The sequence below is a fragment of the Hemibagrus wyckioides genome, linkage group LG14 (genome assembly GCF_019097595.1).
Source record: "Hemibagrus wyckioides isolate EC202008001 linkage group LG14, SWU_Hwy_1.0, whole genome shotgun sequence".
Classification (NCBI taxonomy): domain Eukaryota; kingdom Metazoa; phylum Chordata; class Actinopteri; order Siluriformes; family Bagridae; genus Hemibagrus; species Hemibagrus wyckioides.
The window spans coordinates 24,259,441-24,274,794 of NC_080723.1; the positions used below are offsets into that span (position 1 = coordinate 24,259,441).

General features: G+C 37.9%; 2 protein-coding genes across 2 annotated transcripts in view; both read left to right on the forward strand.

Annotated features, from left to right (window-relative positions):
- Positions 1-15,354, forward strand: part of LOC131364507 (uncharacterized) — a 77,595-nt gene that overhangs the window by 26,868 nt on the left and 35,373 nt on the right. The window lies entirely within an intron of this gene.
- LOC131364512 (uncharacterized) lies at positions 645-7,034 on the forward strand. The gene is made up of 6 exons (XM_058407691.1): positions 645-790; positions 979-1,332; positions 2,075-2,239; positions 2,368-2,417; positions 5,777-5,903; positions 6,262-7,034. Exons 1-5 carry the CDS (start codon positions 721-723, stop codon positions 5,891-5,893), a joined length of 756 nt encoding a protein of 251 aa, XP_058263674.1. The 5' UTR covers positions 645-720; the 3' UTR covers positions 5,894-5,903; positions 6,262-7,034.

A 15,354-nucleotide genomic window follows, 5' to 3' on the forward strand; every position in this document is an offset into this window, starting at 1 on the left:
ATTAATAAATAAATAAATAATAAAGCAGACTCTGAGCTTCATTTATTATGTAAACAACAGATCTCAGGCACATTTAGTCATCTTTTAGAAAGTGGACATGCAATACACTACAGTGAAAGAAAAAAATGCTGTCCATCAGATTTCTGAGAAAATATTAAGTATAATTTACATAAAAATTATTTACTTAATCAAAACATTATTGTATTGTAAATTTTCATTTTCATTTAAAATAATATCTAAATATATAGAGTAAATTATTGAGTTTAATAAATTCATGTTATATTAATGTGACCCAGTAACATAATATCTCACAAGTATGAAGGCACTGACTGAAAGAAATAATTACTGTATTAAATGAACTTCTCTAACTCATATGTTGCACAGAGGGGCAGTGGGTAATGTCACTGTCTCATAACAGCAGTGTCCTGGGTTTAGTGAATTTTTTGAAACAAATTCATTCATATAATCCAACGAACACATTTCAAGCAAAAAAACACAATTAACTTATTTTAGTGTACAGAATCTGATTTGATCTGTATGATAGCCGAGAAAATAAGTTCCAAAATTATGGATTTCAATATAAAATGAGATCAGAAGTTTATTAAACCCCAGAACAGAACAGCGGGACAGGATGTAGAGGCTTGTAGCTGAAGCAGTTAAACCGGAACTTAAGAAACACCAGAAACAGAAGAGTTTTTATTCCACTAAGTGTCTGTTCACATGTTCAGTGGAGGATGTGTGTTAGACATGGCAGAGTTCCTGTGTGTGTTTAATCTACACCTGCTGTTTGGTGAGTTTATGAATATATTATTTTTTATGTATAATAATAATAATAATAATAATAATAATAATAATAATAATATTACATGTCTATAAGATGTTAAATGTGTCTCCATGAATGGAATGTCCTGTGATCTGTGTGTGAGGTTTACAGAGTGCTGATGAATCTTCTCTCTTAATGTGGTGTTGTTCTTTCAGGTGTCATCAGTCTGAATCTCCTTCAGATCATTTCAGCTGATCTGCTATCTGTTGATCCTGGACAAAACATCACTCTGCTCTGTAACATCACTAATTACTCAGAGATATCGTGGTATCACATGAACTCAACAGACGTGAGGAAGCTCATTTTGGCCAAACAAAGGAAACTGGACAAACACTTTTACGTTGACCATAATGAGAATAAGAGTCACTTTGCTCTAACACAAAGCAGCAGTTCAGTCAGTTTAGTGATTATTGGAGTTAGAGAGACAGATCTGGGATTTTATTACTGTGGAGGTCGAAATGAGGAGCTGCACACTGAGTTTGGGAAACCCATCGGACTGAACTTTACAGGTCAGTAACAATACTTTATTTACTCTGTTTGTTGATACTTTGTTTTTAGTTATCATACAAATTTATATACTTATAGCTTTATTTCATGTTATTAAATATAATAATCTTGAGAATTTACTGAATTCCTTATTTAGACATTAGACAATAATTTTCCTACATTAAAAGACAGCAATCATGTACGTGGATTTATATAAAAATATAAAATTATAAAATTATATTCTGTTTTGTAGGTCATTTTTGTTATTTTCAAAGGTTCAAGGCTAGGAAAACAGTCTCAATAACCATGGTGTCACATGTGAACTCAAAGTTACACATTTCAGTCATATGTGTGGAAATACAGATATAGAAAACAATTTCCCAAAACATCTGTTATTGATCCGACTTGAGCAGGTTCCTGGATTTTATAAAACTAATAATATTATTGGAACACAATACTGATTATTATTTAAGACTATGGGATTAAAACTGTGGGATCTATGTAGTGAAATTACATATTAATGATTGATAGTGGGGACACTGTGAAAATAGAGAATAAAGTAGTGGCTATGTACAAAAAGTACACAGGTGTTTGTGTGCTGTATATTCACACAACAAATTAGTTAATATGACAATAACATGATCTGCATCTATAACACTGAAAAATATAAGAAAAATATATAAAATATAAGTAGCCTGATATTTTTAAACATTTTCACAGAGGACACATTTTCCTCAGCACTGTAATGATATCTCTGTATTTTAGGTAGCAGTGATAATGAGAGAGATTCTTCATCTGAGGATTCAGATTCACACCAGATTGGAGGAAATGGGAACATCTGGATTACAAATATGATCATAATTTGTGTGTGCTCCATTTCTGTTCTAATAAACATCATCTGTGTGTGTGTGTTCTGCAGCAGGGTGCAAGGTAAAAGTGGTTAAAATTGTACACTGAACATGGAGAAGAATCAGACAGAATATTTGTATAAATTGTGTTTTACATGTGTCTAAATTTATTGTCTAATTTATATTTATGATAACTGAATTATCTTTCAGAAATATCAACATCATCATGTTGCAGTCACACCACCAGCTTCAATGAAAAGGTATGAAAACATTCAGAATGATGGCTTTATGATAGAGAAAAAAACATTTGTAAATATTTTTTATCACTTTTTAAATGATTATTTTTATTTATTTTTTTATTTTATTAAACAGATAAGAGTTTGGTATACATTTTTAAATAATAGGATAATTATTTTAGGTATTTAGGTTTTAAAAAAGGGCAGAAAATATGTCATAATTAGTCACAGTAGAACATAGTGAAAATAGAATGAACAATAGTCACTAGTGGCAAAACAATAGACATTTTGTTACTATTACATCTTAACTATTATATAACATTAATATCAACATCAAACTTATATATATATATATATATATATATATATATAAACGTCTTTATTATTTGTTTCCTTTTTTGGTCTTAGTAACTGCAGAGTGATGTAGTGTGTAAATAGTCATTGTTATTTAACTGTATGGTTGTATGTCTTCATTACTATGAAACCTAAATGAACCTGTGCAGTTAAAGTAAGTCATTATTCTCACTAGGATTTTACAGTCTCTTTCCATGTCCTTCAGAACACTAATATTTAATTACAAATTTAGTGTTGATCTAGCAACCACCATCAGTGCTTATTGCTTAGCAGTAATCAGGGTGCAAATCGAATATTTTGTCTACCAACTGTCCCAAAATTATTATTTGTGGTCCAAATTGATCTCTTCGTTAAGTTGACCATCTGCCTGTGTAATGACCAGTGCCATGTGTTTACATCCTGTATATTGTGTTTTCCCAAGTGTCATGAGTATTTACAATATTTTACAAGTCACTTTTATTAATTGTTTATGTGACGTGATATTTTGCATGTTGAAAATGAGTTGATGGTCATTCGTGAAAACAAAAAATAAAACATGTACTGAATAAAAATCACTTGTATAGAGTGGTTTTATGTTAAAAATTTAAATTATACAGAAAAAAATCCATTGGAATGCAAAGTTCATTCAATCCACGAACTCCACATTTTGTGAAGGCATTTATGTGGAGCATGAATTCTCCAAAATGGTCCTTTTTTTAAACAGCATTTCAAATGCTCTTAACTTTTGATCTAGAAGATATATTTCCAAAATTAAAACTTGTTAGCAATTTTGGGACAGTTTCGATTTTTTTTTATTTTTGTCCTGATTATTTATAGGCAATAAGCACTGATGGTGGTTGCTATAATGTGATGTGGCTTGTTGTGTTTATCATGGAAAATCTTGCTATTCAAAATCAATGCTTCTAAAGACAGGGGTTTAGGATACCAAAAATCAGACTTCATTGTGACACAAAAAAGCCTAGATGTCTGCAGATCAACTGACTAACACAGTTGTGCACCAGCTTTTTATACAGTTTTGAAATGCCAACTCTTTCTATCTTCTGGTCTATCCTTGGACTCTCTTTATAATTACTTTCCTATGTTCTTATACTATTGTTAATTGAAGCAAACACCCAGTCACATACAGTACTTTATTCTGTGTCAAACTTATCAAACTCACACATGCATGCTGATTTTACAGTCTTTTGGTCTTCTAGGCATAACAAAAAATGGCTTTATTAGGTTTCTGAACACACTGGATATAGAAAGAATATTAATTATAACAGAGGTTTTCAAACTGTTAGTTGAGAACAGGTGGGTCGCAAGTCACTTGGCTGCAGCTTAATTACGTTATGGTGAATGAAACAAAACCAGTCTGACAATAAGTAAACAGCTGAGATGATTCTTTTTTCCAAGGAATCATTTAAATTAACACACACACACACAAGACACACACACAGTCTTTATGTGTGTTGAACTGTCACATGTCTGCATCAGTAACATACAGTACACTACTGCAGAATTCAATGAACGCACAGCGTATGTTAAAATGGAAAAGATTTTCAAACTAAAAGCATCATGGACCTGTGAGAAGTCTTCAGATCAAGTCAAAACAACAAAATGTAAAAAAGAGCACACAGAAAATATGAACAGTCCACACATTATGAACATTTAATGTGGAGGTCCAAAGGGTGAGGAAGTCCTTCAGTGTCTTGTGCTTAGAAAAGTTGCCATGTGGTAACATGAACCCCTCAAAACCTAAACAGAACCTCACAACAAAACATTCTGCATATGCCAACAAAATAAGAAGAGTATTTTTGTCAGCAAAAGCCAATCAAAGGCACAGCCAGCATCCCAGAAAAAAGCACTGCAAGAATCATTTCTAGCTGCATACTGAATCACAAATAATCACTAATAAATTAGTGATTGAAGTAGTTTTTAAACACAGTTCAGTTCATGAAATTTGTATTGCATGTCATTGTAGATAAATAGAACTCAGTACTCAGTTATTCGTGTTATAATCTGAAAATAACCATTAGGCTGCTGTTTTGACATTTGAAAGGCTATCATCAGTGGCGGCCTGTCAATAGGGGGTGCTGGAGCACCACCCCCTTAAAGTTAGCCACAGAAGAATGCTTCTTTAACACATTAATGTTAATTATATATTTTAATAACGAAATAAAATCATTTAGTCATACCATTTCACTGTTAGTCATATTATCATTTATTTAAAATAAAAAAAAACCCTGTATTTTGTTTGTTTGTGTGTGTGTGTGTGTGTATGAAAGCAGGGTGCTGGACAAACAAGTGTGTATGTAGGTCTGTAAACTTTTGAAAAGCATGTGACTTGAGGCTGAGCTCTGACTGGCTTGTGCAAACCCATCTGGCTCAAACTCTGCACCCAGAACCCTCCCACTTTTGTCTGTTAGTGAATCAATTTTGTTTTTCTATATTTGGCCTCATGTGATTCGACAATTCTCAAGGAGTCTCATTACCGCTCAGCAGATTGATTAATGTGAAAGCAAGTGAAATATCTCGAGATGAAAGAATATTTGGTTATATCTTTACAAAAAATATCCTTTCACAAGGCCTTCGGACGAAGAGAAGAAAAGAATAAAGGAGCTTGGACCAGATCGACCCAATTTGCAAATTCAGCAGCAATCAAGTGATGGCGGTCAAATTTGCACTCAACACATTGGCCATGGTGTCACTGGAAAAGAGACTGGTGACTGAGATGACTAACTTTATCTAGAAGCTCACTAAGAAAGAAAGGACAGCAAAATTTATTTTCAAATACTGCCACTACATACACACTCGTTAGTCTGGCACCCACACACACACACACACACACACACGTGTGATTTTGTTTTGTTATTAATATGTATAATTATTGTTAAATAACATGTTAAAGTAGCATTTTTCTCTGGCTAACTTTATGGAGGTGGCGCCCCTTACTGCCCGGCCATCACGGAGTGAACCACTGTTGACATGTTCAGTGATAGAGACAATATAAATGCTATAAATGATGTAAATGTAAAATCTCTCTACAGGATGAAAACATTCATTATGTCAGTGTTCAATACAAAAGAAAGTCCAGGAGATCTGCTAAGAAAAACACAGCATCAGATCTGGACAGCGTGACCTATGCAACAGTTGCCTCACAATAACCAACATAAGGTGTCACTAATTATTTCTTTATTTTTTCTTTTCTCTTAGGTACAATTATTTAACAAACCTTTAGCTAACTCTTTATAATATAGAAACTACTTTAAACATACAGTAGCAAACATTTACAAAATAGACACAAATGTATAGCTTTGAAGCTGGCAATGTATGAATATATGAAAATAGGAAAGCATTAAAAAGGTTACCTGTTTTTAGTTAGTATGCAACATCTAGATTTGGCTTTATAAGATGGCATATGGTTGTTTTTTCACTTGCATCATGCAGAAAAATTATTTTTCAAGCCACTGCCATATGCTGACGACACTCTCATATCCTCCCTTTGACATTTATGTTTCTGCTCTGATCTCAGCAAATCTACTAGACATCATGAATGGCAGCTCATCTTAAATGATCCCTGCAAGACTGAATTGCTGTTCATCCCTGGAGGTGCATCCCCAAGATCGTCTGGTTTATCTGGAGAACTACCACATTGCACATCATGGACAACCAACTACTTTTGTAGCTAACTCGATTTGGTCATGGATTCTCATTTACGTCAGGAGGATTTGGTAATTTCTTTTCACAGAGACCACAGATGCTTGATCATGTGAGAAATATGCATCTACCTCCTGGCAGGTCTTTTGAATAATATACAGACAGTCCAATGAAACCCCAAAACAACTGAAAAAAGCTCTCCACTCACTGAATATGCTATGTGAACTGGGAACTGATTTTCTTTGTAAAAGAGCTTTAATAACCATTGTCATAAAACATACAAGGCTTGATTTTGCACATTTTGTAGTATTGTGATTGGACCACAGAATTGTGTTCTGAAAATGTGTGGCTGGATTAAACTCTGTCCCATAAGGTGATCTTTATTAGGTAGCATTTTGTTCAAGGTACCAGCAGTGGCAGCTTGGTGGACCTGGGATTTGAATTCACAACCTCAATAAAAGCAAACTGTTAGCCGTTTATGCTGGCAGCTATTGCATCTTGATTATAATTAAGTAGTTAACATCTCCTAACCTGTAGTCTTACCTTGTAAAAATTAAACAAATAACATTTTTTGCTCATGTATCACAAAGTAATCTAATTTTCATGTTTTCTCTTATGCTCTGTCTTATATTTCTGTACAAATTAGGTTTGATTAAACAATCAAGTTCTCTTAAGGTAAAGGGTTAGTAGACCTTTTAGTTTAAATGAATAAGAATAGATTACATGTAGTTAATATTAATAAATACATGTATTAAAATAGTTGTTTGTTTATATACATATTTATACATTGTACATTATACATAATGTGTGTTAACATTAGTTAATGCACTAAACTAAAATGAACCCTATCATTAACTATTAACCAGATTAATAAATTGTGGGAGAAATAAACTATTGTTCATTGTTAATTCATGACACATAATGCAGAAATTAACAAACATAACCTTATTGCACACTGTTTCCCCTCAGTAGTCTACTCTGTCTACTAGTCTAGCCTTATGTGACAATGTGACTTTTTCCCTTTTTTTTATTGCCTTTTAAGACAAATAAATGTACATAAATGTAAATTTGGTATGAATAAAGTACATACCTATCTATCTATAAAATGTAAAAAAAAAGAAAGAAGTAATTTGTAATTTATGTTCTATCTAATACATACATATATACACACACACACACACATGTATATATATATTTATATAAATACACTACTCACAAAAAGTTAAGGATATTGGGCTTTCGGGTGAAATTTCAGGATGCACCTAAAATGCACTATAACCTTTCCAGGTGAACTTAATTTGACCTTCTCTACACTTTTGAATGCACATGTCCAACTGTTCAGTGTTTCAGTACTTTCTGCAGAACTTGCTGTTCTCTAACAAGGTGCTTAACGGCAAAATTCACAACTGGTGTTTGATCCATGAATCCACCAATAAATTTTCTGGTTCCATTAGAATTGGTATTTAAACAGTCCTCTTCATCATGCTGTTCACATTTTGACATCATGAGACCAAGACCACACCTAACAACTGATCAACAGAACCTCACCATTGTGAGGCTTCAAACAGGATGTTCTCAGAGGGAAGTGGCCACTGAGCTTAGAGTGTCACAGAGTGTCATCAGCAGGTTGGGACAGAGATACAGAGAGACTGGAAGAGTCGCAGAAAGGCATAGAAGACGTCCTTTGGCCACATCCCATGTTGATGACCGCTTAATTGTGAACAGTGCCCTGCGGAACCGGATGATGAACGCCACTCAACTCCAGACACATTTAAGGGAGGTGAGAGGCACCCAGGTGTCACATCAGACCACTCAAAACAGTTTACATCAGCGTGGTCTGCGTGGTAGATGACCTGCAAGGGTACCTACGTGCCTCAAGACAACAACCATCGTCCCTGTGCCAAAGAAGTCTACGGTTTCCTGCCTCAATGACTACTGTCCCATCGCACTCACACCAATCGTGATGAAATGCTTCAAGAGGCTCGTCATGAGGCACATCAAATCACAGCTACCACCCTTGCTGGACCCCTTGCAGTTTGCGTATCGTCCTAACCGTTCCACGGACAACGCCATCACCACAACCCTCCATCTGGCCCTCACACACTTGGACTGCAAAGACTCCTACGTTCGAATGCTGTTCATAGATTTCAGTTCAGCATTCAACACAATCATCCCTCAGCAGCTGATTGAGAAGCTGAGTCTCCTGGGCCTGAACACCTCTCTCTGCAATTGGATCCCGGATTTCCTGACTGGGAGACCTCAGTCAGTCCAGATCAGAACAGTATCTCCAGCACCATCACACTGAACACTGGAGCTCCTCAGGGCTGTGTGCTCAGTCCACTGCTGTTCACTCTGCTGACTCACGACTGTGCAGCAATGCACAGCTCCAACCACATCGTCAAGTTCGCTGATGACACGACCGTGGTGGGTCTCATCAGCAAGAACGACGAGTCAGCATACAGAGAGGAGGTGCAACATCTAACAGCCTGGTGCAGAGCCAACAACCTCTCCCTGAATGTCGACAAGACCAAAGAGATGGTTGTTGACTTCAGGAGAGCACAGTGTGACCATTCTCCGCTGTCCATCGATGGCTCCTCTGTGGAGATCGTCAAGAGCACCAAATTCCTTGGTGTCCATCTGGCGGAGAACTTCACCTGGTCACTTAACACCAGCTCCAACACCAAGAAAGCCCAGCAGCGACTCTACTTCCTGAGGAGGCTGAAGAAAGCCCATCTCCCTCCCCCCATCCTGACTGTGTTCTACAGAGGGACCATGGAGAGCGTCCTGAGCAGCTGCATCACTGCCTGGTTTGGGAACTGCACCGTCTCGGATCACAAGACCCTTCAGGGGATAGTGAGGACAGCTGAGAAGATCATTGGAGTCTCTCTCCCCTCTATCACAGACATTTACTCCACACGCTGCATCTGCAAAGCTAACAGCGTTGTGGCTGACCACAACACACCCCTCACACACACTCTTACACACCCCACACACCCCTCACACACACTCTTCCACACCCCACACACCCCTCACACACACTCTTACACACCCCACACACCCCTCACACACACTCTTCACCCTCCTGCCATCTGGAAAGAGGTACCGGAGCATTCGGGCCTGTAACATTTTCTTTCCTCAAGCCATCAGGCTCCTCAACACTCAGGACTGAACTGTTCTACACTCTCTCACACACACACACACACACACACACTCTCACTCAGGACTGAACTGTATACAACTCTCTGTCTCTCTCACACACAGATACACACACTCTCTCTTGACTGTGTGGACGCATACACACATAATTTATATTGTTCATTACTTACTGCACCTCTACCTGTCATCCGCTGCTATAGTCATATTTATGTTTATTCTATTTGCACTACCTCAACCGCTGCTGTGTATTTTTTTGCACAATTTGTTTTGCACAATACTTTTTTTTTTTACATCATTTCACTTTATCTTATTTTATTTCACTTACATTCCATTACACATGTTCTTTTATTTCTTTTCGGCGCTAAGTGTCCTGTGTTCTTTTGTGTTGTCTTTCTTGTATTTATTGTCTTTTGCACTGTCTTGTCTATGCTCTGTTTGCACCTAGCTGCACACTGTGCACTTTACGTGGCTAAGACACACTCCTGTCCTAGCTCTGTGGTGTTGTTTTTATGTTGAACTTTGTTGTTGTATGTTTCTGTAGCACCAGGTCCTGGAGAAACGTTGTTTCATTTCACTATGTACTGCGTCAGATATATGTGGTTGAAATGACAATAAAGCTTCTTGAATCTTGAATCTTGAATCTTGAACCTGACCACACCACCAGGCACAGGCGTCATCGTTTTGCATGGGCCAGGGAGCATTTACACTGGATGAGGGACTGGTGGGCCTCAGTGCTGTTCTCTGATGAAAGTTGATTCACACTGAGCAGATATGATGGCTGCCAACGATGTTGGAGATGTCAAGGAGAGCGCTATGCATCAGCCACTGTTGTGGTGGTGTTACAGTCTGGGCAGGTGTGTCCACTCAATACAGAACTGCCCTACATCTTGTGAATGGTACAGTGAAAAGCTAATACTACCTGAATAACATCATTAATCCATTCATTGTGCCCCTGCATGAACAACACAGGCCTAATTTAATCTTCATGGATGACAATGCTCCAGCTCATCGAGGGCGCATCATTAGGGAACGGCTGCTGGAGGCTGGGGTACCTCAAATGGAGTGGCCTGCACTTTCTCCAGACCTGAATCCCATGGAAAACCTCTGGGATCAGCCGAGTTGCCGTGTAGAGGCTCGTAACCCTGCACCCCAGAACCTCAATGACCTGAGGGCCGCCCTTCAAGAAGAGTGGAATGCCATGCCTCAGCAGACAATAAGTCGACTCGTGAACAGCATGAGACATTTTTGTTGTGCTATACCCACTACTGTTGTTGGCTTTTGTTTCAATAAATTGTTTGAGATGAGGAAATCACCATTGCATGCTTCTACTTAAATGCCCTACTTTCATGAAATAATATTGCTGTAGCGTGAACTTTTTAGATTTTCCATAAATTTCACCCAAAAGCCAAATATTCTTAATTTTTTGTGAGTAGTGTATATTACAAATCATATATCTTATTAGTTACCTGCTTTTCATAGTCTCTCAAAGTTGATCATTACATTTTATTTCATTTCATTACATTGCACGTGTTCTTTTTCTACGCTATGTGTCCTGTTTTTGTGTTTTTAGGGCCCAAGCACTAGCAGTGTGGAGGGCCCTCTTGTTCTTCTAAGGATTATTAGGGCCCAAGCACCGAAGGAGCAAGGCCAGAGGCCTTGCAACGTAGGTGTGGAAGCCCTATTGTTTCGTTAGAATTTTATACTTGTTTATGCCTATTTATTATAGGCATTTTGGACCCCTTAACATGCTCAAAAACTTTTGAAAATCAGCAGACAGGTTGGAATCTGTGGCCATTAGGACGTCACTGTGGCTCGGCCCTGGGCGTGGCACACACCCGTTACAGCGCCCCCTGGAACATCTTGCTGCATAGCTGATACACACTTGCACGTATCCATGTACAACTTGGTACACACTTAGATCTCATTGAGCTGAACAACTTTCTCATTGCATGTCATTAAGTCTAATCCACAGGAAGTGATGTATTTTGAATTGTTTGTAAAACGCACCCAATGGAATTTGAAATACTCCTCCTAGGGAATTGATACAACCGCCACCAAACCCAGGCTAATATGATCTCAAGACATTGATACAACCGCCACCAAACCCAGGCTAATATGATCTCAAGACATTGATACAACCGCCACCAAACCCAGGCTAATATGATCTCAAGACATTGATACAATCACCACCAAACCCAGGCTAATATGATCTCAAGACATTGATACAACCGCCACCAAACCCAGGCTAATATGATCTCAAGACATTGATACAATCACCACCAAACCCAGGCTAATATGATCTCAAGACACTGATACAACCGCCACCAAACCCAGGCTAATATGATCTCAAGACATTGATACAACCGCCACCAAACCCAGGCTAATATGATCTCAAGACACTGATACAACCTCCACCAAACCCAGGCTAATATGATCTCAAGACCGATACAACCACCACCAAACCCAGGCTAATATGATCTCAAGACACTGATACAACCTCCACCAAACCCAGGCTAATATGATCTCAAGACACTGATACAACCTCCACCAAACCCAGGCTAATATGATCTCAAGACACTGATACAACCTCCACCAAACCCAGGCTAATATGATCTCAAGACACTGATACAACCGCCACCAAACCCAGGCTAATATGATCTCAAGACACTGATACAACCTCCACCAAACCCAGGCTAATATGATCTCAAGACACTGATACAACCTCCACCAAACCCAGGCTAATATGATCTCAAGACATTGATACAACCGCCACCAAACCCAGGCTAATATGATCTCAAGACATTGATACAACCGCCACCAAACCCAGGCTAATATGATCTCAAGACACTGATACAATCACCACCAAACCCAGGCTAATATGATCTCAAGACACTGATACAATCACCACCAAACCCAGGCTAATATGATCTCAAGACATTGATAATGCAAAATTGATGAGGGATTTTTGATTTCTCAAACAGTTCAGCCGTGAGAAGCGCTTAAACTTATGGCGAATAAAACGAAACAGGAAGTGGCGAATAACTTCTGTGTACATTAAGTGATCTACATGAAACCTTAGGATTATGTTAAGCATTGAAAGCTGATCACACAGATATGACAACTTTGAGTCTCGGTCATAGTGCCACCAACTTTTTCATACCTTGAATCGTGTTACTATGGCGACGATTTACATGAGAACATAATAGAAGAAAATGAATCTTCTCATATCTTACGAGAGGAAAGGCCTAATGTTCCAAAATATTTCCCATAGAGAGTGTACTTGTTTATGAGAAAGTCCAGTGTGGCTGGTCCCTGGGCATGGCACAGGGCTGTCACAGCGCCCCCTGGAACTTTGTCAGAAATATAGCTGCACAGCTCATATTCACTTGGACGTATATGCATGAGAGCCGGTATACATTTAGCTCTTACTGAGCTAAATGATGTTCATCGATCAGTCATGGGATCTGCTTAACAGGAACAGGAAGAAAAACGCACTCATAAGAATTTGATATACTCCTTCTAGGGGATTTATATTATTTTGATCAAACAGGGTCCAATATGATCTGAAGACATTGAGGATCTGAAATTGTTAAGGGATTTTTGATATCTTAAACGGTTTCAATTTTATGAAATCCATTTTAACAAAAGTACATTACACATTACCTCAGAGAAACTTGGTTTTATTTTAATTTCAGGTTGTTGACTTTTTTATACAGATTCAAAGACTCTCCTGAGCACAAAAAAGCACAAATGAACAAAATGTAACCAACACAGTTTTAAGTCAATACATGTTGCTTACTACTGCTTAAGATCTTCAAATAACTCAGCAGTTCTTCTTCAAAAAAATTAGCATGTCTGCTGTTTCAGGAGACAGACAAGCTCGCTCCTGACTAATATTGTCCCCAGCAGTAGAAAATGTATGCTCTGATGGTGTGGATGATGCTTGCACACAGAGATACCCTGTTGCCAAATCAGAAAGCATTGGCAGAGTGTCCTTCATGTCCCACCACCAGGTTACTGGACTCACTAAGGACAGCGTAGATGGAAGTAATCTGTAGTGCTTTATCTCTGTGTTAATCTTCTCTGAAGTGCTGCTGACAGTGGTTGGTGTTCTTAATTCAATTGCCATGTCCTCCACTTAAATCTTAATTCTTGACCTATGATTTTAAAAAAGTTATATATTCTTAGTTAAATTACCATGGTTACTAATCAGATAAGATAGGATTGTAAGTTCGGCTGTTTCTGTAATACAGGCCCTGGCACAATAACCTTAATGGTAAAGTAACAACATGTACATGGTAAACAACACAACCACTTACAGCTTACTTACCTCCACCATGGAGACTCCACTGTAGAAAAAGGCAGCAAATCTTTAACAATAAAGTTACAATAAAATGCTCTGTGGCATTCATCTTGCTTTTCCGTCTTAATTTTTCCTTTTTCTGCCAGTGTGAATGGATTAACACTTAATGGTCTCCTAATTCCAGGGTCAGCAGGAGCAGCTATAACATTAATGTAAGGAGAGAGGGAGAAAACAAAACTGTTAATGCAGTCAACCTTAAGGATAAGCACGCTTTAACAACATAAATACTTTAATGTGAGTTAAACGTGATCAGTTTCTGTTAACCTTAAAACATTTTTAGCATAGATTTAGCTATCTATAGCCATCCAAACAAAATCTAACGTTATGTTGGTCACAATATATAACGTTAGTACGAAGTCACCACGCACAGAAAGAAATGCTAACTTAAATAGATCACAAGCATGTAGCACTATAAGTTAGCCAATGTTGTTTGCTTGTTTGATAAAAGTTAAGCTTACCTGTTGGAGTCCCAGTCATAACGCCGCTGTCTTCATTGGTAGTTTTGGAGGAGAGCCTGTGTGGTGGACATGTCAAAGCAGGCTCTGGGGCAGGAAAACACCGAGATGATGACTGCATCGACTGCATAGACTGCTTCTTGCAGTCTAAGATGGAGCAACTTTATGTTTATTCTGTGCACGATTAAGTGCTTCATCAGATTTGACGTGTTGCTGGTCTTGGCAGCAATTATTTTGTAGCAAATGTTGCATCGCATGCTGTTGTCATCGAGCTTGGTGAAATGCAGCCACACTTTCGACCTTTTCCACATGTTTTAAACACGTCGGGGTTAGGATGATCACACAAAACAGCCTCACATGTGAATGGCGTAACCGGTGTAAACTAGTGTTTTTCCTTGGTGCCTCGCTACAGCCAATCACCAGCATTTGATTTAGGCATGTCAAGCATGCTGCATGCTTATTGGCTCACTGACAGGATTAAATTGACAAGATTAAACCCTTAGGTATCGAAATTTGGTACCGAACGAAAAGACATTTTTCGATAGTCTATAGTATCGAGGCAATTCGGTCGGTGCTTAAAAAGTATCGAATTCGATAACCAGCCCTAGACATGACTACTGTGAGTCTCAGTCATAGCACCACCAACTGGCAGCAGGAATTGTGTCACTTATAGAAATCTAATGTTTTGTCCATTACTTTCAGGTGATTTGGTTCAAAATCAGTCAGAATAATATCAAGACATGGCTGATGTGAAACTGTGAAGGAATTTGTGATATTGTGAATAATGTTGCTATGGTGAGGACATAATAGAAAGAAATTAATGTTCTTATATTTTAAAAGTGGAAAGTCCAAATGTTTCAAAACATTCCACATATTAAGAACAACTGGTTGTGAGTGATTTTGCTTAGTTTCATGATTTTGTGATGGTCAAATGGCTCACAACAAATTTTTACATTTATCAGTCCATTGACTAGACATGGCTTTGGCCTGACTC